The 26,533-nt window shown below is 52.9% G+C and overlaps 7 protein-coding genes across 7 annotated transcripts; 4 read left to right on the top strand and 3 right to left on the bottom strand.

Moving 5' to 3' along the window:
- Positions 1–503: 503 nt before the first annotated feature.
- BGZ61DRAFT_361082 (Dak1 domain-containing protein) lies at positions 504–4,915 on the bottom strand (the record flags this gene model as incomplete). Its single annotated transcript, XM_046241232.1, has 7 exons — positions 504–2,113; positions 2,196–2,523; positions 3,048–3,547; positions 3,620–3,754; positions 3,805–4,400; positions 4,464–4,667; positions 4,719–4,915. Coding segments are annotated over 7 exons (3,570 nt in total), but the record flags the coding sequence as incomplete, so codon positions are not given.
- Positions 4,916–6,661: 1,746 nt separating this feature from the next.
- BGZ61DRAFT_427106 (general substrate transporter) lies at positions 6,662–8,562 on the top strand (the record flags this gene model as incomplete). The annotated part of the gene is made up of 4 exons (XM_046243689.1): positions 6,662–7,058; positions 7,157–7,644; positions 7,707–8,001; positions 8,059–8,562. 4 exons carry the CDS (start codon positions 6,662–6,664, stop codon positions 8,430–8,432), a joined length of 1,554 nt encoding a protein of 517 aa, XP_046099946.1. The 3' UTR covers positions 8,433–8,562.
- Positions 8,563–10,078: 1,516 nt separating this feature from the next.
- Positions 10,079–12,400, top strand: BGZ61DRAFT_496977 (P-loop containing nucleoside triphosphate hydrolase protein; the record flags this gene model as incomplete). Its single annotated transcript, XM_046251079.1, has 7 exons — positions 10,079–10,176; positions 10,215–10,494; positions 10,549–11,062; positions 11,184–11,347; positions 11,404–11,510; positions 11,559–12,231; positions 12,281–12,400. The coding sequence occupies 7 exons, from the start codon at positions 10,079–10,081 to the stop codon at positions 12,398–12,400; spliced, it is 1,956 nt and encodes a 651-aa protein (XP_046099945.1).
- A 2,628-nt stretch (positions 12,401–15,028) lies between these two features.
- BGZ61DRAFT_536283 (uncharacterized protein) lies at positions 15,029–16,189 on the bottom strand (the record flags this gene model as incomplete). The annotated part of the gene is made up of 2 exons (XM_046254376.1): positions 15,029–15,513; positions 15,589–16,189. 2 exons carry the CDS (start codon positions 16,187–16,189, stop codon positions 15,029–15,031), a joined length of 1,086 nt encoding a protein of 361 aa, XP_046099944.1.
- A 1,970-nt stretch (positions 16,190–18,159) lies between these two features.
- BGZ61DRAFT_458105 (ADP-ribosylglycohydrolase-domain-containing protein) lies at positions 18,160–19,889 on the bottom strand. The gene has a single exon (XM_046246716.1). It carries the CDS (start codon positions 19,579–19,581, stop codon positions 18,262–18,264), a length of 1,320 nt encoding a protein of 439 aa, XP_046099943.1. The 5' UTR covers positions 19,582–19,889; the 3' UTR covers positions 18,160–18,261.
- A 186-nt stretch (positions 19,890–20,075) lies between these two features.
- On the top strand, positions 20,076–22,172 carry BGZ61DRAFT_458103 (P-loop containing nucleoside triphosphate hydrolase protein). Its single transcript, XM_046246715.1, has one exon. It carries the CDS (start codon positions 20,504–20,506, stop codon positions 21,908–21,910), a length of 1,407 nt encoding a protein of 468 aa, XP_046099942.1. The 5' UTR covers positions 20,076–20,503; the 3' UTR covers positions 21,911–22,172.
- Positions 22,173–23,842: 1,670 nt separating this feature from the next.
- Positions 23,843–26,023, top strand: BGZ61DRAFT_554831 (uncharacterized protein; the record flags this gene model as incomplete). Its single annotated transcript, XM_046255591.1, has 2 exons — positions 23,843–23,942; positions 23,991–26,023. 2 exons carry the CDS (start codon positions 23,843–23,845, stop codon positions 25,829–25,831), a joined length of 1,941 nt encoding a protein of 646 aa, XP_046099941.1. The 3' UTR covers positions 25,832–26,023.
- Positions 26,024–26,533: the final 510 nt, after the last annotated feature.

Raw genomic sequence — 26,533 nt, 5'->3', positions numbered from 1 at the left:
CCTTTATCTTCTCCCGTGTTTGTGCTTCACGATCAAGTACTCCCCCTTTTTTTTTTTTTTTTGACATGTTCACTGCGATACAAAGGGCAATTACAAAGTGTTCGCTGTGATGACACCTTAAATCACCGTCTTGGAGCACCATGTAGGTCAGGATTTGATGTAACGGAGCATGAGTCGCTGACCAAGGCGTTTTGATGCTCGGAACATCATCGTCAAGACTCTTATGCAAGAATACTCATTCTCACTCCAACAGGTACCACTTGAGAAAATTTCTTGATTCAACACGCAATACTTTGCACTCATTTTCAGTGTAATTTTGAGTATGTAGTGATGCACTCAACTACTCAACTTTTCCGAATTCCATTCGACCTTGGCCATCAATTTTAACAGTGACCAATCGTGCCCGCAAGAGTTGCTCCTCCAGGCTTTGTTACCAGAACGCCATTTCCAAGACCACTAAAGGAACCTAAGCCTGGTACATTACTCACGCATATTTCCCGGTATCAATCTCCCAAATCGCCCCAAAATTCTTTCAAATCATCCGCTCGCCACCGCGTCGACCACCCGCTCTCCCTCTCAATCCTGCCCAGAAGCTCCAGGATGGCCTTGTGTTCGCTGGGATGGCTCATGCACCGTCCCGCGATCCACAGCGGCTGTATCCCATTCGTCCAAGCCCCGTGATGGTCGTTTGAAATGCTGATCCCACACACTTGCCTGGCGTGCCAGAGGATGCTCCGAGGCTTTGAGGCCAGGCGCACCGCAGGCGGTTGATTTTGCAGCATCAAGATGGATGCTGTGTGGTGCAGCTGATTGCCCGAGATGGCAGCGGGGTTGGAGAAGAGAATGGTTGGAAATGGGGAGGAGTCGCTCGAGGGAATCGTCATGGTGGGGATAAACGGCGCCGGTCGGCGATGATGCCAGTCACAAATGTACTTCCATAGCTTGAGCCAGCGCGCCCGGAACTTGGGATCGTTGCGCGTCGGAGCCTGGATCATTTCCGAGGGCATGGCGAGTAGGTCGAGCACGTGGGCAATCAAGTAGACGGCGTAGTTGGCCCATTGCTCAAACTCCTTGGTGGACCGGAAGAGCTCGACGTCGGCCTCAATAGTCCTCTTGGAGGCCCAGTGAGAAATGGGAATGAGCGTCTTGACCGAGGATATAAGTCCACCGCAGACATCCATCCGCGCGAAGCACCAGAACAACGCTCCCTCGATGCCTCCAACGAACCCATTGATTCCCACGGCCTCCATCAGGCTTGCACAGCCGTCTAGGTGTCGTTGCCACGCCTTGGGCGAGCAACTCAGCATTTCCAACACGCAGAGGATGACACACGTAGCGATGACAGCAGTGCTACGGGTAGGGAGGTCCGGGAGAAGTAAGTGGATCGCCTCTTGATATAGAGCGAGGCTTCGATCGGTTGGGGTCGTCTCTTTTAGCTCCAGCTGCCGCGCGGAGAGCGCAAGCATGGAGTAGCGCAGATAGTCGTGGTTTTTGGTCATTGTGGGAAGGATATGCTGGAATTGTCGATCTTTGTCGAACTTGTCCAACCAGGGAGCAATCTCATCAAAGTAATTCTTCCACAAGGCGTATTCTTCACCTTCTGACAACAAGGGCAACTGGGTGTGGGCTGAGGTTTGATAGTCTGGAAGTGGAATTGTTTCATCCGCATCGTCATCGATCGTTGTTGATGTGTCGTGTAGGCTGTCAGCCTCGAATCTGGGCGTCGTCGACCTCGTCGGAGCATTCGATCTCGTTTCCTGGATGAGGCGGTTCCGCAGCGTCGAGTGCAGCTCGTGGTATGCCGAGCCAGGGAGGAAGATGCCGTCCTCGGATGTCCCTTCCGGGGTGAAGGCCTGCATCTGCTCCATGTACGAATAGTCGGTAATCATGTCCATTGCAATGGGATCCATCGCCACCTGCAGCGCGGGGTCGACTTCCACGGGCGACTGCATCTGGCCGCCCTGGCGGAGGTAGAGAAGGTTCGCGACGGCGCTTTCGGTCTGGCGCTGAGATACTGGCGACCGGTTGCCCGTGGTCGAGGGTGTCTGGTTGGCGAGGAAGCCATCTGGATGGTGTGCGATGCGAGAGGGTCCGTTCGGGCGGGCGGTTGTGCCTTGATTGTGGCCTGCATCATTTGAAATATCAGCGTCCGCGTCCGCGTCCGCCGACAGCCATATTGGAACAGCGTCACTCACCATTCGTGCGCTCCTTGCCCTCGCCTTCATCTTCATCGGACTCGAGGAGCGGCGAGGGCGCGTTGTAGTCGCGGATAACTTCGGATGTGATGTCGAGAATCTCAAACTCGCGAGGCGGCCGCTTCCTGGCCATCTTGCGCATCGACGGATGACGGCCGTCCAGCCCCTGGGCATTCTCGGCCCGGAACGTAATCTTGAGACCCCATTCGCAGTGTTCGTTCCGGCGGTAGCACGTCCCGCAGGCCGGGCGGCCCTCGTCGCACTTGCGCTTCTTGCGTCGACAGTTGAGGCAGCCGGTCCTGGTGCGCGTGCGCTTCCTCGGCGCAGGCTCCAGGCCGGGGTCGGCGTTGCTGCGGCCCAGGGCTCTGTCCATATTCGTTAGGCGCAGCCGAAGCGATGGCGATAGGTCGCTACATAGGACCGCGGACGGATGCTGGGGAGTCGTCGGGATGGTGGGTTGTGGAGAGACAAAGTCGAGGTTGTGGCTCTTCTGGGTTGGGAGGGGCAACTCTAGACGCCCGGATTAGCGTCCACGGCACATGGCGGTGGAGCAAGACAAGTAACGGGTCCCAATGGGCAGAAATAGACAAACGTTCATGCACAGCTTCATTTATCGAGTCGTCAAGATGCTGGAGCTGCCAGACTGCTGGTGGAGGCCATCGTCGAGCTACCTGGTTAGTGTGCGGGATCGAACCTGGGGGATTGCCAGGATGAAGACCGCTTGCAGATGCCGTCGGCAATCCAGATGGGGACGACACCTTGTGATTTGGACGTTTTTTTCTCTCTCTTGCTATGGCTATTTTCATTACTCAGGGCTTTGCAGCGTCGCAATTATGTAGTATTACGCTACACCTGCTTCAGCGCCATCTCCACACCCCGCAGGATGCTCACAACCCCCAGCGCCCCCGGATCCGGGATGCCACCCTCGTCGTCGAAGCGGTCCTGGCCGACGTAGCTCGCCCGCCCCAGAGCCGCCGCCATCTTCCGCGTGGCCTCGGCGCCGGCTCGGGCATCGGCGATGGCGTTGTGCAGCGGCGCACCGGCGTGCTGGAAGGCGCTCACGAAGGGCATTAGGGCGTCCATCAGCGTGCGGTGGCCGATGCGCGCCGGCGTGTAGCGGCACAGCTCGTCCAGGCCGCCCTGCAGCGCGGTGCGGATCAGGGCTGATGCGCCGCCGTGGTCCGGTGACGAGGCGAGGTCTGTCAGGCTGTTGGCGACGGCGTTGAGGAAGATGGCGTAGATAGCGCCCGACGTGCCGCCCATGCTGCGCTCGGCCGTCGTGGCAGTTCGGCGAAAGATCTGGCCAATGTCGAGGGCGTCTGCGTCGTCCTTCTGGAATTCCTTTACGAGCCCTAGTCACACAGGGTCAGCTGGTCGTTCATCCATGCACCGTTCGGTCCCGGGGGCAGGTGAAAGCGCCTTACCGTTGACGCCGTTGAGTAGCGTCTCTCCACAGTCGCCGTCTCCCGCCAATGTGTCGTACTCGGTGATCTTCGGCTCGTCCTCAGCAGTGGTCTTGGCTACTGACTCGATGATGGCCTTGACCAGCGAAGTCGGAACTATACACCCGGTTAACATGCAATCCGCGTAGTTGGAACAGTGGACGGACCCGTGACGCCCGTCTCCCGCTTGTTTGGCTCCTCGGCGGCAACCGTCGTCTCTCGGCTCGCCACCGCCTCCGCATCCATTGCCCAGCCGTGGATGGATCGGGGCCACGCAGGCGCCGTTGTAGGCGCATCGAGCAGTTCCACCAGCTCGTCGTCGAGCTGCAGCAGCGTCGTCGAGAACCCAGGGCCGTCAAGCGATGTGACAAACGTGCCGACCAGGCTGCGGTCGATGGTGATGTCGCGCGCCACCAGCTGCCGCACAACCTCGTCCGCGATGACGCCCAGCTCCAGCACGCTCAGCCCGCCGAGATTGTTCACCATCAGCGCCGCGCGCTGGCCGGCCTGCGGCTGCCACATGTTGGCCTTGGGCGTGAACATCATGTCCAGCGCCTTCTGCACCGTCGTCTCCAGGTTCGGCACCGCCTCGCGCTTGACGCCGGGCTCGTTGTGGATGCCCATGCCGTACTCAAGCTGGTCGCTGGGGAGCGACTCTTGATGCGCCCGCCCGGGGACGCTGCATCGGTCGAGGCTGGCGGCGACGGTTGCCATCTGCGACGCCGCCTTCTTCGCGACGGCTGTGACTTCGGTGAGGTCGGCCCTGGACAGAAGCTCATGTTAGCAGGCGCATCGCGACCATTATGTTCGACAGGACTTATATTACCCCTTGGCTGCCTTTGCCCCGGCAATCTTGTGCACAAACACAACACCTGCAAGTCCTCGCTGTCCGACCAATGCGTTACCCTCTACCGAGACGTCGTCGCCGACAATGACCATGTTGACATTCTGTCCATCGGCCTTGGCCTTCTCAGCCGCTAATCCGAAGTTGAGCTTGTCGCCAGTGTAGTTCTTCACAATCATCAAGGACCTGTCCTACACGTCAGCCCTTCGATCACGCACGCTCCACTCGTTCGCCTACCCCTTGGACGATTTCACAGTCTTCAATCCCGTCAGGATCTGCGAAGCCGACGGCGACGCAAAGATCTCGCCCGCAACTACGGCGTCGAGCGCTCCCTCGCCCAAGTACCCTGCGTGGGCGGGCTCGTGGCCGGAGCCGCCGCCGGACAGCAGCACGACCTTGTCGGCATCTTTGGAGGCGCGTCGGCGATAGAGGACTTTGTTTCAGCGACGCAAGTCAGCCCATGCTTGACGTTTAGCATTCTCAGTCGTGCTCACTTACTCTTCTCTGCGGCGATGAGGCTTAAAGATGGGTCGTTGAGTATACAACTTCGCAAGGTCCGCTGGACGGGGTTGTCGACCCCACTGATGAAGCTCTTCCCTGTTTACTGTCTCAGCTATGCCGATCACCCCAGAAGATCGCTCGATGTTCGCGCCTACCTAGAGTCATGATGCTGTGATTCGGTGTTTTTTGCTGGGGCGAAAGACTTCACAGACGACGGCCAATTCGTAAAATCACAGAGTCCTCGGGGCATCACACCTCAACCACATAGCATTGCGGCATCCTCAACACCTTATGCCTCGCCGTGGGCGTTCCCACATGCCCTTTTCGACTGACAACGGGGCTGGCTTTTTCCACGCGCGTGGCTTGTCTTTCCAAGTCCGCGGTCCCGCGGGACGGCCAGGAACCACGCCCCCCCGCGGCGTCGAGAGCCACCCCTCTTTGGCCTCGATTGACCGGCTGTCGGCGTTGTCCATTTCGGTCGTGGTTTGCATCACAGGGGGCATCTGGAAGCGGTCTTCGCCTGGACATTCCAGTTCGCCGACGGCGCATGCAATTGCCTGATCGACAGTCCAGTTCCTGCATACCACCCTAACCACCCTCCGCTCTGACGACGGGCTCCACCCGGACTGGCACCGGCCGTACGAAAAAGCAGGCGCACGAAGTTTGACAACTTCAGAAGTATCTAGACCGCCTCCACACAGTACAATCTGCGACTGATTAACTGCCTAGCATAGGTATGTAATGGTAGTAGAGCTTCAATTAAAATATATTCAATAGTGTGTACTGAAGTATATATGAGGCTAATAGTAAACCCTCACTTTTAGAAGTAAAACCTCAACTTTAGTTATTAGCTGAATACTAAATAATAAAGATCTAAGGAGTTTATTCGGTAAGTACTGAAGGACACTGTCCATATACTGCACTGCACCGTAGTATTAGACGTAAATGTTTCAGAGCTCCGACACAGACTTTTGGCCGAGTCATTCACTGTGTGCTACAAGCCTGGCCCTGGAAACCCACACCATCATTGCCCTGTGCCGGCGCCCAAAGTGGATTGCCGCCGCACCACGCTGTAGCATGCAGCCCACCTCTGGGCCCCGTTGGTGCGGGTTTAACCAGCATAATGCCCATCGGCCGGGGATAGGGACATTTGGTGATTTGAGCATCCAGACGGAATCCTGCTGCCTGCTCACTAACGTCGTAGTCGCGATCCCAAAGGGGTCCAGGGTTCCATCTTCACCCGACTCTCGGACCACATGGTCCCCCTCGTCGCGCGGGCCTCCGCTTGGGAATGCCTTCACGGCGCCCGAAACCGTAAGGATCGCCCAGGTGCCTCTATCGCGCCCCATCGCGGGCTAATGACCCCTAGCGCGACCCCAGAAAATTCCCTCCGAAGTTGCGTGATGTAATTCCCGTCTACACGGGTCCGCCCATGGGGCTTTGGCCTCTGGGGAACCGGTTTTGCGGGTGCCCCAGTTTCTGCCACCACGAGGACAGCCAGGCTCTGAATTTTTCGACGTCTCTGGGGTGGACTGGGGAAACTTCAGCCGGGGTGCAGTCGCATAGTATATGAACATGGCCGTGTCCCCCCGCGAATATCTTCAATTCTCCAGACCATCTCAGGCTTCCAGGGAGCAACTCTCACTCTGCTGCTCTAATTTGTTCGTCATCAGCCCACCATGACTTACCTCGTTGGAAAGCCCCTTGACTGGGCAATTACCGCTACGGCCGGCTCTGGCTTCCTCCTGTTCGGCTATGACCAGGGCGTCATGTCGGGGCTATTGACCGGCGATGCCTTTACAAACATGTTCCCCGAGATCGACACCACCAACGGTGGTGGTGGCAGCTCCTCGCTGCAGGGCACCGTTGTTGCCATTTACGAGATCGGTTGCTTTTTCGGTGCCATTTTCTGTCTGCTGTGGGGCGAGTATCTCGGCCGCCGAAAGTGCATCATGCTTGGTTGTGTGGTGTTGAGCATCGGTGCTGCCCTCCAAGCCTCTGCGTACGGCATCCCCCAAATGATTGTCGGCCGTATCGTGGCTGGCCTAGGGAACGGAATGAACACGAGTACTATTCGTAAGTATTTGATTTTCTTTTTAGCTTTCCTCAACATCAGTGGATGGATCAAAGCCATGCAGTATCCGTACGCCGAGGAATCACTAACACGTCTTTAGCGGTATGGCACTCCGAACTGATGAACGCCAAAGACCGCGGCCGTGGCCTTGCTATCGAATTGGCCGTGAATATCTTCGGCGTCATGCTTGCTTACTGGTGCGACTACGGAATGTCATTCGTACGCAACGAGGCTCAATTCCGGTTCCCCCTTGCGCTGCAAATCCTCTTCGCCGTCGTGACCCTCGCGGGCGTCATTTTCCTCCCCGAGTCCCCTCGATGGCTCGTCGCCCACGACCGCCACGACGAGGCCCGAGAAATCCTATGGGCTGTTAACAAAAATGCCAAGCAGATCAACAAGGACGACCCTGCCATCAGCCGCAACTTGGCTGAGATTCAGCATGCCATCCGAGAGGAGCGCGAGGCCGCTCAGACCAGCAGCTTCAAAGCCATGTTCAAGAACGGTGACCAGAAGTTCCTTTACCGGACTCTCCTCGGTATTGGAGGACAATTTATGCAACAGCTTTCGGGTATCAACTTGATCACTTACGTATGTATTCCCATTTTCCATGGTTTTTGGCGACTTTTGGCCGTCTAACATGTTGCGTTTAGTACGCCCCCGTCATTTTCCAGAAATCCGTCGGCATGACGCAACGCATGTCTCTCCTCCTGGCCGGATTCAACGGAGTTGCCTACTTCTTCTCGTCTCTGATTCCCATCTGGATCATCGACCGCCTTGGACGCCGAAAGCTGATGCTGTTCGCTGCTGCGGGCCAGTGTGCTTGCATGGCCATCCTCGCCGGCACCGTCTCAGACGGAGGCACCGCAGCCGGTATTGTCGCCATTGTCATGCTCTTCCTCTTCAACTTCTTCTTTGCTGTTGGTCTTTTGGCTATTCCCTGGCTTTGTAAGTCGCCCTGTTGGTCTCCATCTTAGTCAACGTCCCGTCTAACACCCAACACAGTGCCGGCCGAGTATGCCCCTTTGGCCATCCGCACCCGCGCCGCCGCACTTGCAACCGCTTCCAACTGGATTTTTACTTTCTTGGTTGTAGAGATAACTCCTGTCTCTATTGATAGCATTGGCTGGAAGACATACGTATATTTCGGTGTCTTCAACTTCTGCTTCATCCCCATGATCTACTTCCTCTACCCTGAGACTCGCTTCCTGTCCCTGGAGCAAATTGACAAGCTTTTCACCGGCGACAAGATTAAGCTCCACTGGGACAACAGCATGGGAATTCCTGGAGAGGCTCCCGCTAAGGAGTCAGACGCCGAGACTGCTGGTGCGGAGCATGAGGAGAAGACGATGGGCATGCGCAAGTCGGACTCTTTGTAAATGCGATGGAGCTGCACTCAAAAAGACAGCGCTCTTGAGTGCGCTTGTGGAGGGAAGACATGATGCTGAATGGATACCCGTTAATTAGCTATTAGTCTAAACTTGCAGTGGGCGAGTTGGGCAAAACTAGTCTCAATATATTTGTCAAATGCCCCAGAACTACACTCCAGTTCGCCAATGGCGCATGCAATCCTCGATTCAGTGGTCGCTATCTTAGCATTCTTTCAACCTCTCTTCCATGAAGCTGCCATTCGTGGAAGATGTTAAAATCACCGCAACCGGCGCTCACTTGTGCTGGACGTGGAAACTTGGGCAGGTGACCACGCGAGGTCGCGGATGGCAGATTGGTGGCTACTGGGCGAGGAACTCTTGAGAGCGGAGAATCTATTTGCCTTCTTTGAGTGTGCTGCTGCCTGCTAATGCTTCGTGTCTGAATTTGAGTATTGCTATTTGCACACGTTCAAAATGCTAATGATATACAAGTACAAGCTTCTACACCTGGGTTTAGTGCGAGGTAATATATCTGACTGGTATGTCTACTCTAAGTATCTTATTCTAAAAAGGTTTAATTTCTACCCTAAAAAGAATTTTTTTTTTTTAAATAGTAGAGCTTAGAGAATAAATACTTAGAGTTAAGCTTATTAAATTTCTTAGTTTAGATAGTTATACTAATAAGACTTTATGGTGAAATTTGCCTACGTACCTTAGGTACTTAACGGGCGAGTAGCATTTTGAATGTGTGCAAATAGCAATACTCCTGAATTTAGGGCGCTATGACTGGTTCCAAAAGAGGCATTGCTAATTCGTGGAGGTGCATCAGGTCCCTGTGCTGCCCGCAGCTGTTGGCGGCTGTTGAAAGAGACTCCATTGATTGGCATGGTGAACCAGGGATCTCGTGCCCCCTCACATCCCTCACTGCTAAGGCCAGAGTATGAGCGCAACCTCCAGGGAGACGCTCTAAACAATAGGATCTGAAGTCCATCTCGCTAGATCAAGTTTAGTGGAGAGAAAACACACACATGGTAATACACAACACCGATCAGTGTTCATTTCTGGTTAGCGCAGCTCAACGCAACCATTAAGGAAACAGAAAATCCGAGTCATTGTGAATAACAAACCTGTTAGAAATAGGATTCTCGTTGACAAATCTATCTCACCATCAATAATGGAAATGCTGTTTTGTCTTAGTGATTGAAGCAAAGTTGTTAATTCTTCTCGGCAATCTGTGCTGAGACGTCGGACCTTGTGAGGAGAGGGATTGGTTGGGATTGGTGATTCCAGTTTGGACCTACTTGGCTTGGAGATACAATTGACAATGGGACTCAACTATTTGTGAGTTTGACAAACGTTTTAGCTTGACTACCAGGTGGCACGAGGAGGTCAGCCACCACGAAGACACAGCCGCATTGCGCGTGATTGCAATGCCTACGAGTGACTGCATGTGATTTTCATCTCATCGTTATGCCAACCAACCATAGGTAGTTACCTTTCTCAACCATGTGTCACGTGTGTTTACGCAATTTTACGAAATCATCTCAAAGAAACAAAGAAACAGAAAAACCCACAGCTGTCTCCATCACCACCGCCACTACCATTATCCACCAACACCACTACCAACACGGTTACCACGAAGGCGTGCATTGAGCATGCAGGCACTCGTACGCAATAAGATGACGGCCGAACAGGCTGTGGCCCTTGAGGATGGAAACGCCCATCCCTTTCGTCCTGGACTGCACACAGGCGGGTATTTTGAGATTCTGAAAGCGCGTCGCCAGCTTCCAGTTTCTGGGACACCGGGGCGGGAAAGACTACCCAAATCCCACAGTTCATTTTCTTCGATGAATACGCTAGCGGAAAGGTCATCGCATGTACCCAGTCACGAATACTAGCAGCGACTGCGGTGGCGCGACGTGTTGCTACCGAGATGGATGTACCTCTGGGCCAAGAGGTGGGTTATAGTGTCCGGTTCGATAATGCTACCAGCGATAAAACCCGGCTTAAGTATATGACCGACGACCTGCTTCTGCGAGAGGCTATTGAAGACGGTACCTTCTCCTCATACGTATGTGATACTCTTTTCTGAATTTAACCTGAGAAGTGCTGATTATCGTAACAGAGCTGCGTTATCATCGACGAGGCCCATGAGCGAACTATGTCTACGGACATCCTTATGGCTCTGCTCAAAAAAGCAGTTGCGTCCCGATCTGACTTGAAGGTCGTGATTATGTCGGCTACGCTTGACACTGGAACGTTCACAAATTACTTTGCCCCGTCCGCTTCCACATTTCGGGTAGATGGGCGGGCACATCCTGTCGAAATCCAGCACATATCGGGGGCGAGCCCCGATTATTTTCTTTTGTCTCTAAACCTCGTCAAGCACATTCACGACAGCCTGGGGCCTGGCGACATTCTCCTTTTCCTTCCATCTGTGAAGGAAATAGAGGATGCGTGTTCGATGCTTCGAACGCTTCGAACGAGCATAGCAGGCATGGATGTGTTGCCTCTCTACGCCTCCCTCCCTCCCTCTGACCAAGACAAGGTGTTTTGCCAGTCATCTATGCGGAAGTGCGTTGTCACAACAAATATCGCCGAAACCAGCTTGACGATTGATGGAATTGTCTATGTCATCGGTATGTTATCTTTTCCTAATCCAATATCGCCATTTTCAGGAGAACGTATGCTTCATAAGCTATAGCCGGGAAGCTTGAGCCTCTGGGCTCTTGACTAGAGGTAACTGACCATGAAAATCAGATCCAGGTGTATCCAAGCAGTCTGGCTACAACCCGCGTGCTAGTCTGAAAACCCTCCTCACAGCGCCCATTTCAAGAGCCTCGGCCCGACAGCGAGCAGGTCGAGCTGGCCGCACTGGACCAGGCGTTTGTTTTCGACTCTACGATGAAGACACTTTCGACAACGTATTCCTCCCGTCTTCCCCCCCCCCGGGATCCTTGAGAATGACATCACGTCTGAGATATTGATGCTCAAAAGCATGGGTTACAATGGGGTTGGCAGGTTTGACTTTCTCACTCCACCTCACCCCGAGGTCTACCTGCGTGGTCTGGAGGAGTTGGGAATCTTGTGAGTATTCCAACACTGGAGAGTATACATACTAATTCTGGAACTTAGCGGCTACTTGGATGATGGTAGCGCGATTACCCAAAGTGGCCGAATGGCGTCCAAGCTGCCGATCCATCCAGTTTGGTATAACGCGATTGTTGAGGCGAACAAACTTGGATGTAGTGATGAAATGATCAGCATTGCTGCCCTCACAAGTATCCAGAACTCCATATTTTGGCGCCCACATGGGCCACGATATATTGCCGACGCTGCGCGAGCGCGATTCGCTAACCCTCTTTCGGACCATATGACCCATCTCAACGCGCTGCACGCATATATGGGAACAGAACTTGAAGGAAATATGGATTCGGAGCAGTGGTGCTTTGATGCTTTTCTTAGTCACCGTGCGCTGAAAGAGGTTGTTGAGATCCGGAAGCAACTCAAGGGGCTTGTCCAAAAGCTGTTAAATGAACCGCTTAGGGCATCGGGTTTCGGTAACGAGAACTACGACATCAACATTCGCAAGGCTCTAGCACGGAGCTTCTTCCATCACTCGGCGCTCCATTGCGAGAAGAGAGGCGATGATATCTACACGACGGTGCACGGCAACCATCCGGCTGGTATCCACCCCGACAGCTCTCTTGTTGGAATCAACCATGAGTGGGTCATCTATGACACGTTCATCCACACAGGCAGGCAGTACATCCAGATAGTGACTGCGATTGACCCTGAATGGATTGTTGTGAGTACTCATTACTTTGCCTTCAATCACAGCGGTTAACATTGTTTAGGACCTTGATCACTTCCAGGACGACAAACTCTCGCGGAAGCGCAATGGAGAACTCAGACAGCCCGATGTCAAAGCCTCACTCGACAAGGCTCGAGCTACCAGACAACAGGCTACCCCCTAGTTTATCCTAAGGCTGAGGGTCCTTTTGAGGTTATTCTTGTTAGAGGAATCACAGGCGTGAGACTCTTCTTTCTTTCTTTCTTTTTGCACGAATTCGTACGACATGGGTCATATCGATTTCAATGCTTGGCATTGATGACACTTTCGGGGGATGTCGTGGTTGAAGAAGAAAATTGCGAAGGTGCGGATGGTTGAAACTCATAGCTATGCTCCAACTCATGGACAGGAACTGCCATTAAACTCTTTTTTCTTATTTTCTCTTTCTAATATTTGCGCACGATAATTAATGTCAAAATAAAGTTCGCACATATTCTTCTGGCGTTTTTGAGTTGCGTCGAAAGAGGTCCTTGTCACTCCAATGTGGAATGCAGACTGCAGCTTTCAATCCGCATCATCAATCCCATTGCCGTTACCGCCATGAACTCACTCAGACATACTCTTCACAGCTAATAGTTGGGAGATGTGAGTAAATAATAGAAAAGAGATCACAGAGACACCGAGGAGGGAGTGGGGAGGAGCGAACTGGATTCACGGGCAGGCCTGACGAGAGCGCCAACCATAATGGACGGCGTCGACGTCCTCCTGGTTGAGGTCGACGAGGATGTCGCGCAGGTCCTCGCGTATAATGGGACGGAACTAGGCGTTAGTGATGCAGAGCAGATCAAAGATGAGCAGCTGCATTCGCTCCCCAAGCGCGAGGACGATCGCCCATTTCACCACGCGGGCGGGCCGAGCCGAGTCCGGGCCTTACTTCAATGACTTGAGACCCCTAAATAACTCAAGCAGTAGGTAAGGTAGTATTCATCCAGCAGTACCTATCTCAGCGCTTCGGTGGGTTGGTACCTGAGAAGTAAGGGTATGGTCGTCGCATGGATGCCTTAGGCACTCGTGAGTAGGAGGGAGCTGGTGTGGGTGGGTGAAGGAGCGCGCACACACGAGGGAAGGATACAGACAGAGCAAAAGCTTCATCAATCTTCATCTTCATTCACAAAACAGAATCAATCGATCGTCACAGTGAGACAAGACCATTACCAAGCCCTTCCCATCACGACAATACGATGCCTAGAAAGAAACGCGCCAGGTCTACCAAGGCCCCGAAAGGACACAGACCGGTCAAGCCACTCAAGGGTCTCCCCACGAGACACCAGAGCCCCTTGTTTCTTCAATTTTTATATCGGACGAAGACACCAACAGTCCCTCTCCATCCCCAGCACCTTCGACACTCCCAAGAAGTAAAGTCGGGAGAGAGTGAGAACGAGACTTCGAGTTTGCCGACTCCAGTGTCTGGCGAGAAGATCGGTAGGTTCACTGATGCGTAATGAGACCCAAACGGCTGCAGTCAATTGACAATTCCTAGACAAAGACACATGTGCTACGGATACCAAAGGGTCAAGACGTCAGAGTCAGCGACATGCGGCGGCAAAATCCGCCCAGAAAATCACGAGTCTGTTTCAAGACCTCGAGACAGTGGAGGCACCTCCCAAAACCAACCGACTCAGAGACGACGCCGAGGACGAATATTTCGCTGTTGATTCTTCAAAAGAGGCCGGAGATGGCTTCCAAAATAACCCTGAGGGTCGAGTGCTGGGCTCAGCAGATCTCAAAAGCCTCAACTTCCGTCAAGACGAAAGATGACTCCAAATCTGACGATGATTCATTTATCGACAGCTTCCGGGACCTTGTGGATGATGGCGTCCAAAATTTTCGTGGATGAATCTCAGAGCGAGGATGAAGGCGAAGCTGGGGAGCAAGATTGCCCGAGAAAACGAGCTCGTGTTGTGACGGACGAAAGCGCAGAACAATGGATCGATTTCAACCAGAGAAACCCAGTGCCAGAAAGCGACGATGAAATGCAGCGTTTCCGAGATCACCTCAAACTTTGTTCCAAAGCTTATGCAACTGGGCAAGATCTGACGCTGACATCAAAGACTGGATGAAGATGCATCGATTGGAAACGGCCGTGACTCGTGTTTCCAGGAGCGCTTTGATCAACACCAACCACGAAGATTTGGCTGACAACATTTTGAACCATATGCCAAAGAAGTCACAGAAAGTCTTAGGGCGGAGGGACTTGAAGCATATCCATCTCCTTCCACGGGTTCCAAATGGCCTTCTACATCGCCTGACCTACCTTGACGTCCCAGTCCGAGTGGGAAGCGAAATTTTCACACTTGCAAGGTGCAGTGCGACACAGAAATTTTGCACCCGAATGGTTGTACCGAGAGCGCTTGACACCCTAAGCTAAGTACAATAGGCTGGTGCCTCTTGGTGCTTTATGATAAGGTATTATTTTTGCTAATGAAAATAAAATGAGTATTGGGAAAGGTAACTAGTTAAACTAGAAACCTTAGTCTGTCTGAGTATACTGTTGACCTTTGAATGGACTGGGCATATGGTCTGTATTGTTGATACTATTGTTGGTGTTTTTTTTTTATTACTGTTGAGCTTCTAGTCCCCCCTCTGGGTATGTGTGTACTAGGGCACCCTAACCTCTTAAAAATAAAATAAAAATAATTCCTTCACCATAACCCTTAGGAACTCTGTGTCGCAATGCCGCTACGGCAAACGGGAATGATCACTCCTCTTGCTGGTAACGTTGTGACCACTCTGGTGTTCTTGAGATTCCCAGCTAAACCTCATATCCCTTACTCCGAGCGTAATCTTCAAGGTCCTTGATGTGCTCCTCAATCAATGAAATGAAAAGCCCATTTTGCTGCAACCCTGAAAAGATTTTCACATGCAACAGGACACCTCGTGCGACCGTCTTTGCCCCATCCACATTTCCTGAATCCCGACGTCTCTCGGCTCTACCCAGTTGAGAAATGGCCACGTCGATATAGGCAAAAGCGCCAGGGCTGTTTTCATGAATTCTGTTTCTGGACGGCAACTGATCCCGCCACCAATTTGGATTGGCTGCAGGACCAGCCTCTTCCCCAACCATTCGAGCCATAGCCTGACAGATCCAGGATTTGGGTGAAGTATCCCGGTTCACCAGAATGTTGATGTTTTCCTCGCTCGTCTCAACTAAGCCACTCAACAACTCCCAGTCCAACCAGTAGCTCGACTTGGCTGACGTCAAAACCTCTAAGACCTTACGGACAGTGGGCAAGGTGTCTTCTAGGTCAGCCGTCATCTCTTGAAGCTAGGAGGCGGCTCTTGACCATGCTATATGCGTAAGATTGGGCCTACCCGCTATGGTCCTGATGACGCCAAGAAGGGTTTCAGGAATTACCAGGGCCTCGGGGAGTGCCGCACGATTGTAAGGGTCCTTTAAGGCGAGAGCCATAATATTCGGGAGAGCGGACGGCGGGATGAGATGGGCCTCGTCTTCCAAGGGCATTCCACGGAAGCCCAACATACCATCAACGCCGATAGTCAGTTCTCGAACGTCTGTAGCCCCAAGGTGTATAAGCCATTTCCTTCTTCGTCTCTGCCTGCGCATCCAAGGGCCTTCCATAGTCCGATTGAGGAAATAGCTTAGGGGCAAACTTGGATTTTGTGTTGGGTCGGTGGCCCAGACTCTCTCGCGGATGGTAGTGTCGCCGTCTGGCACGAAATCATGCGTCGAAATGGTCTCGGAAGTAGAGAGTTGGCCGAATTGAAAGGTCATTCCGACTACATCCACATCTTGGAAATTGGCTGGGGAACGTTCCGTGACGGGCACTGTAAGTCCATGGAAGCTGGGACGAGCGATGGATGCTGGCATGGCGACGAGCTCCGCCGAGTTGTCAACCACGTTCTGGATGACGCGAAATCCCCCCCATCGGGAAAGTGGCTCTCCGTCAGCCATCTCGACAAGGCTCTTGAAGATGTGGAGTTAGATGCAAGTAATACAGGTGGCGATAGGTCTAAGAACTTACATCGAAGCCATGCTGGAAATCTTCCAGGCTGCTCGCTGATGGTGTTGTGATTTGTCGCAATCCGACTATGGCAAAAGGGAATGATCACTCCTCTTGTCGGTAGCGTTATTGTGGTCCACATCTCCTTCTGACACACCAGATGATCCTGGCGGGATCGAAGAATTGGCGATCCCGAATGTTGGTGCCACGAGTCAAGACCTCTGTGACAACCCAGTGGCTACTGAGCTGGCGACGAGATCCGCCGAGTTGTCGGCCACGTTCTGGATGACGCAAAATCCCCCCATCGGGAAAGTGGCTCTCCGTCAGCCATCTCGACAAGGCTCTTGAAGATGTGGAGTTAGATGCAAGTAATACAGGTGGCGATATGTCCAAGAGCTTACCGAAGCGATTCTGGGAGCGCTTCCAGGTTGCTCGCTGATGGTGTCGTGGTTCTTTTGAAGCAAGGGCGATCTCCAAGTCTTCTCCAAAGCCGCACACCTGGGGTGGCGAGGCGGAACCGCCGGGTAGGTAGATAAAACAAAATCGAGCAGGAAATGATCCTCGGAGGTTGCAAGATCTGTGTCAACCAGGCTCTTGTGAGTTGAGGTGCTGGTGATGCTGGTGATGCTGGTGATGCTCTGGCGAGCGCCCCAGTTGTCATGAAGTGAGTTGCAGGAGAGAGACTGAGTGGGGTGAGGCAGTCAAGAGAAGATTGAAGATGACCCCGGGTTTTGCAGTGAATCAGTGCCGTCTTGAAACGAGCTTGCGGCAAGAAATTTCGTCGCAACTACGGCTAAACTATGCAATCATTGTGCACAAACTAGGAACCGACAACAATGGAATGGTCGTGGAAGTCAAGAGAAGAAGGAAGATGCCCCGGAGTTTGCAGTGAATCAGCGCCGTTTCGAAGCAAACTTGCAACAAGAATTGTTTGTTTGAACTACGGCTAAACTATATGCGATCATTGGGTGCAAACTAAGAACCGACAACAATGGAATGATTGTGGTAGTCCAGCAACGCCGTGCTCTCCACCAAACTTATGGGGCTCGACAAACGTATGTTTAGCAGCGTGCCTCTGTGTTTAGGTAGTGTCCAATGACTGTGCGGTTTGAACCACGCACGATAAATAAAACGGTCGTCAACAACGACGCCCGTTTACTAGCGACAAATGCTTCAGCTCGACGCATGTATTTGCCAGGCACTGACACTCTGACTCAACTCCTCCAGACCACGCGAGGAGGGCTCGGGGTGAGGTGGGGTAATAAAATTAAGCCTGCCGACGGTATTTTAACCAATACTTTTAAGCGTCAAGTTATTACTTTGAGATTAAATAGAGGATTCTTTTACTTTTCCTATTTTTCACTAACTAAATAATTATTTATTTTAAAATTATTTACTTATTATTTTAGTCTGATATTTATTTATTATTTTAGTTTTATATTTATTTATTATTTTAGTCTTATATTTATAGGATCGGGATTTTACTGATACAAACTACTCGGGTCTGGACAACGTTCCTGGACCGAGGTCCCCAAAGGCAATGAGAACAAAGACAGAAACCTCTCGGATTTCCAAAGAAACTAGAGAGTATACGATAGTTGAGGAAGAAGACGAGTTTCAGTGGTAGTCCAACCAGGAGACCACTTCAGATAGATAACAGGAAATTGGATGCATCATGTATTTTGTATCTCAGGTGTCTCCTTGTCGCAACGGGATCTGCGCGTGACCGGTCATCTCAAGGCCAGCAGGTTTAGGTGCCACCAAGACACTGGCGGTTTATTTGTTCGGTCTCAATGTCTTAGGTCTTAGTATCTTAGGTCTTCATAAGACATAAGGACTTTACGTATTCTCGGTCCCAGGGGACACTTTGCAATACAAACCCACGTGAATGTTCGCGTACGAATAGCAACGAGTGTGAGCCTGAAAAACTTGCCGATATATTTCTTAAAATGATGTTGATGTCGAGCTATCTGCTCAGACTAATACGACGAATACCCAAACGCCATCATTACCGCCCTAGTTCTCATTTCCATGCATACCACTTTTTCTTATCCCCCTCCTGTTTCTTCTTCCACTCCGTTTCCTGCTCCGCCATCCACGCTTGCATCTCCATGCACTTCCTCTCCATCTGATCATCCGTCAGGAAACCCCGTCCCCCGTCCGGCGCCGTGTCCTTGTCGCCCGACCCGCTGTATGACCCCTCGGTGACGCCAAGAACGGTGCTGAGTCCTTCGGCCTTGTCCATTAGCCACGGTCCGTAACGGAGGCCGTCGCGCCAGTGTGGGGGCAGGGCCTTGAAGCCGAGCAAGGAGCCGAGCAGGGCGCCGGCAAAGCAGGCGTTGGTGTCGGCGTCGCCGCCCTCCATTATGAGATCGGTGATGAGAGGCTCGAAACTGGTGAGTTGCGACCGAAGGCCGTGTGCCGATTCCAGCTGGCGCATAGCGAGGCGCAGAAGCAGAATACCGGAGCCGAAAGTCTTGTAGACGTATCCGATTTTGTAAGTCTCGTCCAGCTTGAGATCCCCCAACGTCTTAGCTGTCGCGTGGGTCTTGAGCTCCTCCAGATCCAACCGGGGCTCGTCTTTTCGCTCGGGGTTTTCCAGTTCTTTGTCTTGGCGGGCCGTGTACCAGGTGACAGCGCTCTCTATCATCTCGTCAACGTAGCTCTCGGTGCGAACCTCGCCGCGCACGAGGCCACGGACGAGGGCTGTGCCAATCACGCATGAGATGATGCATCTTGGGTCAACGTGGGTGACGACTGAATACTTGGCTGCGGCTTCAAAAGTCTCCTCCACCGACTTATTTAGACACATGAGTCCAATAGGATGCGTCCGCATAAGACTCCCGTTCGGCGCGGCAATATAGTTGGCCTTGGTCCAGTGCGCCCGAGCCTGAGCCTCGGGGTTGTCTAGAAAAGCTTTGCTCCGCACGATGGCACCAACTGTTCGTCCCAGGCCAAGCGGCAAAGTGTCGAGAGCGCGAAGGCCCATCCGCACCCAGATTGACAAGCGGGAGGCAAAGTCATTGGTGTCCATCTGCTTGCCGTCGCTGTGGAGGAACGAGAGCAAGATCAACATGGCATGGTCTGTGTCGTCGGTCCACTCGCCTGGACGATGGAAGTCTCGATGGCGATCGCGCCGAAATGGCGTTGCCTTCTCCGAGGGCAGCAGAGTGAAGTACCGGGTCGGATATGCCTTGGCGGAGAGGTCGGCAGTGAGAAACTCGGTGTATAGGCCGATGGCATCTCCAAGGGCGGACCCGAACAAGCATCCAACGACGCGATCATGGAGAGACGCCTGCGCCAGGGCCATTGCGGCGTCTTGGGATAGCGGCAGGGCGGACATGGTGTGCGAGTATCCCAACGGGTGTGTTTGTGTCTTGGTAGTAAAAATGCCGAGGAGAAGATGCTGAGAAAATGGCAATGTTGTCGTCGGCCAAGGTCACATCTTTAAGCATTTCGGAATCGAGGAGTCTCAAGGCACCCGTCAATCCAGCTCCCTCCCAATTGAGGCTGATGTCGCGCTAAGACGGCGCTGTGGTGGCAGTGGAGCGCCACGAACCACCAAAGGTAAGGCTGAATCTGGAATCTCGCTGCCTGGGGAATGGCGTCTGTCGAGCTGAGAGATGACTCGTAGTTGTAATTTACTGGTTCAATTATCGTGTGTTGATCAAATAGCGGCATTGACGAGTACCTAGAAATAATGAGTGCTTCTGTAGTGCTGCTGCTATATTTAGGTTGGGTGAGGCTTCCCCTCACTCCACGATCCGTCAATCTCTGCACTACCGACTCGATAAATTGGCCTTGTTTTTATGGACTAAAGCTAAGCTATATAAACCTAAGGCTTAGATGTCCTGGTTCTGGAAAGTCAACTTTGGCGACTGAGGTTTGCGATGCAGTCATGCAAGGTCCATCAATCCAACCCGGCTGGTAGAATCGCATGAGTCACCCCGTCCAACAAGCTTGCTGAAGATGCGCGAGCACGGCTTGTCAAAAAGTCCAACGGCAAGACTGTCATCCACGTCTTCCCTTGGGATCGCGAGGTTGCTAATGTTCTGGATGCCAATGCTGCACCTCCCCCAGACGCGGATGCAGCCGCGCTGTCTCTCGCACCTCGGCAATATGCTGCACTAGCCACCCATCACGCCGAGTATCGCAAGAACCGATGGTCCGAATTCAGCCCTGCAGCTGAGAAGAACTCCTTGTCGGAGTCTGCGAAGTCACTTGTTGCCGGCTCTCCCAAAGCATATCCCGAGCAAGTCCGTGCGATGACAGAGTACACTGATGACCGCCAGGCCTTCAACAAGAATCGTGCTGAGAACATGCTTGCTATCCGTACTCTCCTCGAACTTGTCGTGAACCGCGCGGATGCCATTGTTGGAACTCCTGTCGCATTGCTCCAATTATCGCAGCATGTTCCAGCTTGGAAGCCAGATCTGTGCGTGATCGACGAGGTCGGAAGGATGAGCGAAGCCTCGGTATTCATCCCTATTGTCGCGTTCCCGGATGCTCCATGCTTGATCCTCGGCGATCCAAAGCAGTGCACACCCGTCAGCCGGACTGCCGATGCGGAACATTTCAAGGACCTCTTTGGACAGCAGCGGAAGATCAGCCTGTTGGACCGACTAGATTCTGTCGATGCCTTCAACCTCACACTCGACACTAACTGGCGAAGTCACGGAACTGTCGCAGAGTATGCACAGTTGCATCTCTACCATGGCCGAATGAGTATAGGCAAGAAAAAAAGCCCGGCGGTTAGCGAGATGCGTAACTACATGCGGACCCTTGGGAATGACTCTGCTGAAGGTACGAGTATGTTCATCGACGTCCACAGTGGATCAGAGGAGCTCATCGGAACGTCGTATATCAACCCGACCAATGCTCTTATCGTTCGAGAGCTCGCCGTCCAGCTGTTTCGCGACGCTCCTTTGCGAAACATGAGTGAATACAGCCATCAACGACGCGCTCATCCTGTTCGCCGCGGTACTATCATGATCCTGACTGGTTATACCAACCAGAAGCGTCAGTATGAAGCGATCATCAATGACATTTCGCCTGCGGAGATACCAAAGGGACACCTGACAGTTCGGACGATTGATGACTCTGTCAGTGCAGAGGCTGATATTGTCATCGTCGACCTTGTGCGCACTTCTCGAGTCGGTTTCCTCAGTGACCCCAAACGTATCGCTGTCATGACAACCCGGGCTCGCCTTGCTCAGTTCTTTGTTGGAAGCGCCGACACCTTCCGAACTGCGCAGAACATTGGAGGCTTGATCAGATACCACAGGTCAAGGTCATCCATCATCTCGATCAAAGGAGAACGAAAGAACTGGGGCGTTTGGTGCATGCGCTGTCATCAACCCGGTCACGCCATTGACATGTGTCTGGAAACACCAAGATGTCAGTCCTGCCTTCGAAAGGGTATTGCCTCGGATCACGCTATTCGTGACTGTAGTGACCCAGTCAAACCCAGTGACTTGTGGGACGTGCCAATCGGGATGCTGGACGACATTCATCGCACCATCGGCGACTTCGATAAAAAGAGTAGCGGTTCTGGTGGCAAGCGCGTGAACCTACAGAAGCGCAAAAGGCCTCAGATGCAACAAGCCAAGAAGACAATGAGTTCTGCCGAGAAACGTTACCGCGAGACGAACGACAAGGGGTCCGTCAATTAGGATAGTGGCAGTGAAGATGTCTAGAATGAGTAGACAATGCGTGAGATGGACAAGGGCCTACTTAAGATGGGTAAGGGCCTGAGATGGACAAGGGCTTTGCGAGAGATGGATGGATGAAGGATAGATGGGGGATGATTTGGGGCTGGAATTGAGTTAGCTTGCCAAGGAAGGGCACAATACGCTCATGCGTTTGAAGCACATACCATGCTTGATGTTATCCGAAGATAGCATAGTTGTCAGAATAAACTTGTCTGAGATCTACAATCTTGCGCTTCTTTGGATCCTTGCAGTGCGATATCTAGGTGTTTCCTTTGTTCTCCGGGCCATCCTATTGTTCTGATTTTAAGGCTATGGTGAGTGCCTCCCTAGAAGAATAGGGCCGGGCAGCTGGACCGCTGAAATTAGGGCCTTCAGGGCTCGACGGGCAGCTATAGCGCTAAGCTCTAGGGGCTAGCGGGTAGATACAGCGCTGGAATTTAGGGCAGAAAGGGCCAACAGTCCACTTTTTCGCTATTGTTTACATCTGATACAGAGAGCCGAGGAATGTACTGCGGGGCAATTGGATTACACTAATCCAGTTGAGAAGAGGCCTTTATTAGTAGCACGCCGCCGCCGCCGACCGCCACTCGCCTCGATGATCCGGCTCCCTGGGGCAGCGCCTCGAGTCACTTCAACTACATCTCCCCTTCCCCGTTCCTGCCGTAGAGCCTCGCATCCAAGTACAACCTCGGCCTCTGGACCCAGGGGATTGGCTGGGATGCCCATGACGAGATTAGCACTGAGAAAGGCGAGACAGTTGAGGAAGTCTTCTGCGTCGTCACTCGAGGCGGGGCTGTGTGGGTTGGGGAGCGCCGAAGCCATTTTCGCACGGCGTGACACGCGCATGCAAAGCTCATCCTTTGCCGAACGCTTTTGCCCAACGCTTTTGCCGAACGACTCAACTCAGCCTCCAACCTCAGCCTTTCTGCAGTCTTCAACGCGCCGAGCTGCGCGTGTCACGCATCATGGTGCGAATTATAGCTCCTGACTGACTGACCGACCGACTGACAGACCTAGCATGACTTTCGGTCTCTCGATCCAGTAGACCTCTGGATCCCTTTGTCTGACAGATCCTACCTTCCCATGGCCTCGCCCAACTCTGCACTCTCACTCACCCAGCCTCGAGAAGCACCCCTTCATCCCCGCCGATTTTGCGTACCGCTTGCGGCGCCCACCTGGGCTCTCACTTTTGAACGAGTTCTCTGGATTCCTTCTATACACTCGCTACTTTCTACTCAAAGCCTCCAAGCAAGAATCTCTACTAACAATCTTGCTTAGGTCTGCGTCCACAATCAGTACCTCGCCTCGAGAAGGAGGAGACCCAAACCGCGAAAGACCAAAAAAGCGCAACACCCTTCCGGCTGCTACAGTGCCTTTTAGCGTAGCAGAGTCACCTGCCCCCTTTTGTTTACATCTGGGGGGGGTCGAGGGATCATGCAGGCACAGCACCCCCTCATCCCGGCTGATGTTGCGTACCCAAAGGGTAGTCAGCTGGGACTCTTCCTTAAACCACTCGGTCCCTTTGGGCCCCTCCTCTCTCCTCTTTTCCTACAGCTTCCAAGCCACATCAAAACAGAAACCACAATCTTACGTGCTATAGGAACATAAAGAACCAGCTCCAGCTCATTGTGGTAGCATTGGGTAAGAAATGCTTGAATTGTGGATAAAACTGTGTTTTTTTGACCTTGTGCCGGCAACTTGCTCACCTTGACGGAGCAGACAGAAAAGTTAGATTAGAACCAGCTCCAGCACGACGCCTGCCACACCCCCAGTTCGACCCCAGCCTCAATCCTCTGGCATCGCCGACTCCTCTACCTGCGCCTGAGGGTTTCTCCATCGACCCGACATGGAGCAGAACTCTTTTTCATTGTCCGGCACTCCTACCACACGGCAATGCCTGCCTATGCTAGGAGCATGTGGACATTCGCGCAGACCCAGATCACGACTATCGACTCGCGGCGACCGTCACCCTGCATTTTACCAAGGGCCACAAGTAAGCATCCTCCTTGCACCTTTGGTATGCCCCACAAATCCTAACCAGCTTCGTGTAGCAGCGATTCGCAGTCAAATGCCTTCGAGTTCCGAGAGTTCACAGACTCCAAATACAATTGTGTTTGTGTGATCAAGCTCCTGCTCGTGTGGGCTCTTCGGATCGGTGCTGTCAAAGAGAAGACCTTGGCTCAGATCAGGGCCAGCATCATGGCGCGACCTTCTCACCCGCTGGTGTGGGCTACGCCAAAGAACCCTGTCATTGTCGCAGGCACAGTAAACCAATATCATCGCCTTCGTTATGATACCCCTGCGAAGGAAAATGTCATTATCCTGGCTGTTGATGAAGCAGCTCGTGCTGCCGGTTTGAGTCAACGCATTCGGCCACACGACTTCCGACGTGGCGCGGCTTTTGAGATCGCGACTCTTCCTGTGGCTAATGTGCGAGGCGAAGCGGGTGCCGCACAACTCCTCGGACATAGCAAGGCGTCTGTGGCAGCAGATGTCACAAGTCGGTACGTCGGCCACACGGCTGACGATACATGGTACATTCGCGTACGGACAGTAGTCAAGAAACGGACAAAGTATATACTCGAATTTGCCCCAGCCCCCGTCCCATTCAAGAGGAGACGCAATTCACCCAAAGACGTCACTGCTTTCTGCGAAAGCAAAGGTCTCGATCCCACCGACCCCAAAAGCCGTCACAAGGCCAGCGTTCAACTGCGGAAACAGAAAAACGTTCCGTCTAACGAAGAGAAGATCGTCATCCCGCAAGTTCAACCACTTGATGAACCATCTGCTCTGGAACCTGCTCGGTACTCCTCCCTGGACACCACCGAGGATTCTGCCATGTACCCTGCCCCATACTCCTCCCTGGACACCACCGAGGACTCTGTCATTGACTCTGCCCTATTCAACTCCCCGGGTACCACCGAGGACCCTGCCCTACACACTGCCCGGTACACCACTCGGTCCGTCACTCAGTCCGCCACGGGTGTCACATCTCTGCGGGTGATTAGTGCTGAAAAATCGCCTACACTTGTTGGGTCTTCTTCTGCCCGCGATGCGCCTGCCGCCATCCTCGATCCCCAGAGCGGCAGCTCTGATGACCCCGCAGCAGTCCTGCATGGCGACCCCTACGATTTTGCTACCTACCTTGCTACAGTCAACATGTACAGGTTTGATTCGCCTGAATCGATCGCCCTTCCGGCTTGGGTAAAGTCGGGGGGTAGCCGAGACCCTCCCACAAGATGGATGTACCCTTGTCCTTTGCCATTATGTCCAAGGACATTCGCAAACTCGAAGGCCGTGAACGGACATGCCAAGAATTGCAACTTCGGAAAGTCCACAGAGGGCAAGATGGTGTGCGAGAAGTGCGGCTATGCGGTCGGGTCTCGGGCGGCGTTCAGCAAGCACCGGGTCCACTGTTATTATGTGCCCGCTGTTTGCACGAAGGACTTCTGCTCGGATCAAACTCTCTGGCCCAACCCTCACGCCTTACAAGGCCACATTGACCGAGCCCATCACGGATGGACCAGGTATGGTTGTCCAGTTGAAGGCTGCCCACGGCTGACGGAAGAATTCATCAACAAGGGGGCTCAGCGGTCTCATATGTTCAGCCTCCACCACGACGTGTATGAACAATTGATGGCCTGGGTTGACGGCGCGGAATATCCACCCTTGCCTGATCAAGATCTAAGCTGGACGAGGCGTAATTGCCCTGTCGCGTACTGTAAGTGGAATAACGCCGATTTCATCTCGATACGGTACCAGACAGTGCACTTCCAGAAGTTTCACGAGCATCATTTGGTGGAACTCAAAGCCTGGGTTGGAGGTGCACAATACCCTCCCATCCCCCCTGCTGTGCCAACTTTGCCAGCATTGCCTGACTAGTGGTTCAAAGCGACGGTCAAGCGTAAGCAAGAATGGACTCGACGCACTTGCCCCGTTCAAGGCTGCAGGAGAAACGGTGAAGTCTTCGAATCCAAACCAGCCCTGATAACCCATTTTGACCACTTCCACCACAATATCCACCTGAAGTTGAGAGCCTGGGTTTCGGGTGCGGACCTTGACATTGACGAGACCGAAGGCTGATTAGGACGAGACTGTCGCATCATGGTTTTCTGTTTCACTATCGCGTTTCTGTTTCCATCAGATGTTTTCCCTATCTTTACACTTTACTTCACATGTGTTCACACAATTGCTGGGCTAGGTGGAGCCAAATTTGCTTGGGAGGGGGTCAATTTGCTTGAGAGTCAAACCCGAAGGGATTAATCATGAGAAAATGTTGCACAATTAGCACCTCGTCAGTATCGACGAACTCGGTTTTAGTTGAGGCCGTATCAAAAAACAATTTTGTTGTCACTTTTGTCTACCCATCCAGTGACCAGCCCTTCCCCTGTCTCGATCCAGTCGCCCTTTTTGAACCATTTTGGGTTGCTGATGATGTGGAGATCGCTCCCAGAGCTCCAGAGCTATCCATCCTGCTCGTGCTGGCTTATACCTTGACAGTTTTACAACCGAGGATGACGATGATTTGTGGTGCCTCCTTCACCCTTTGAAGACGGCCTCGGTAAAAGCTCGATCATTGAATCA

This window comes from Ilyonectria robusta (genome assembly GCF_021365365.1).
Source record: "Ilyonectria robusta strain PMI_751 chromosome Unknown BGZ61scaffold_20, whole genome shotgun sequence".
NCBI lineage: Eukaryota > Fungi > Ascomycota > Sordariomycetes > Hypocreales > Nectriaceae > Ilyonectria > Ilyonectria robusta.
Note: the sequence above shows the minus strand (reverse complement) of the source record. Positions and strands in the feature narration are given on the sequence as shown.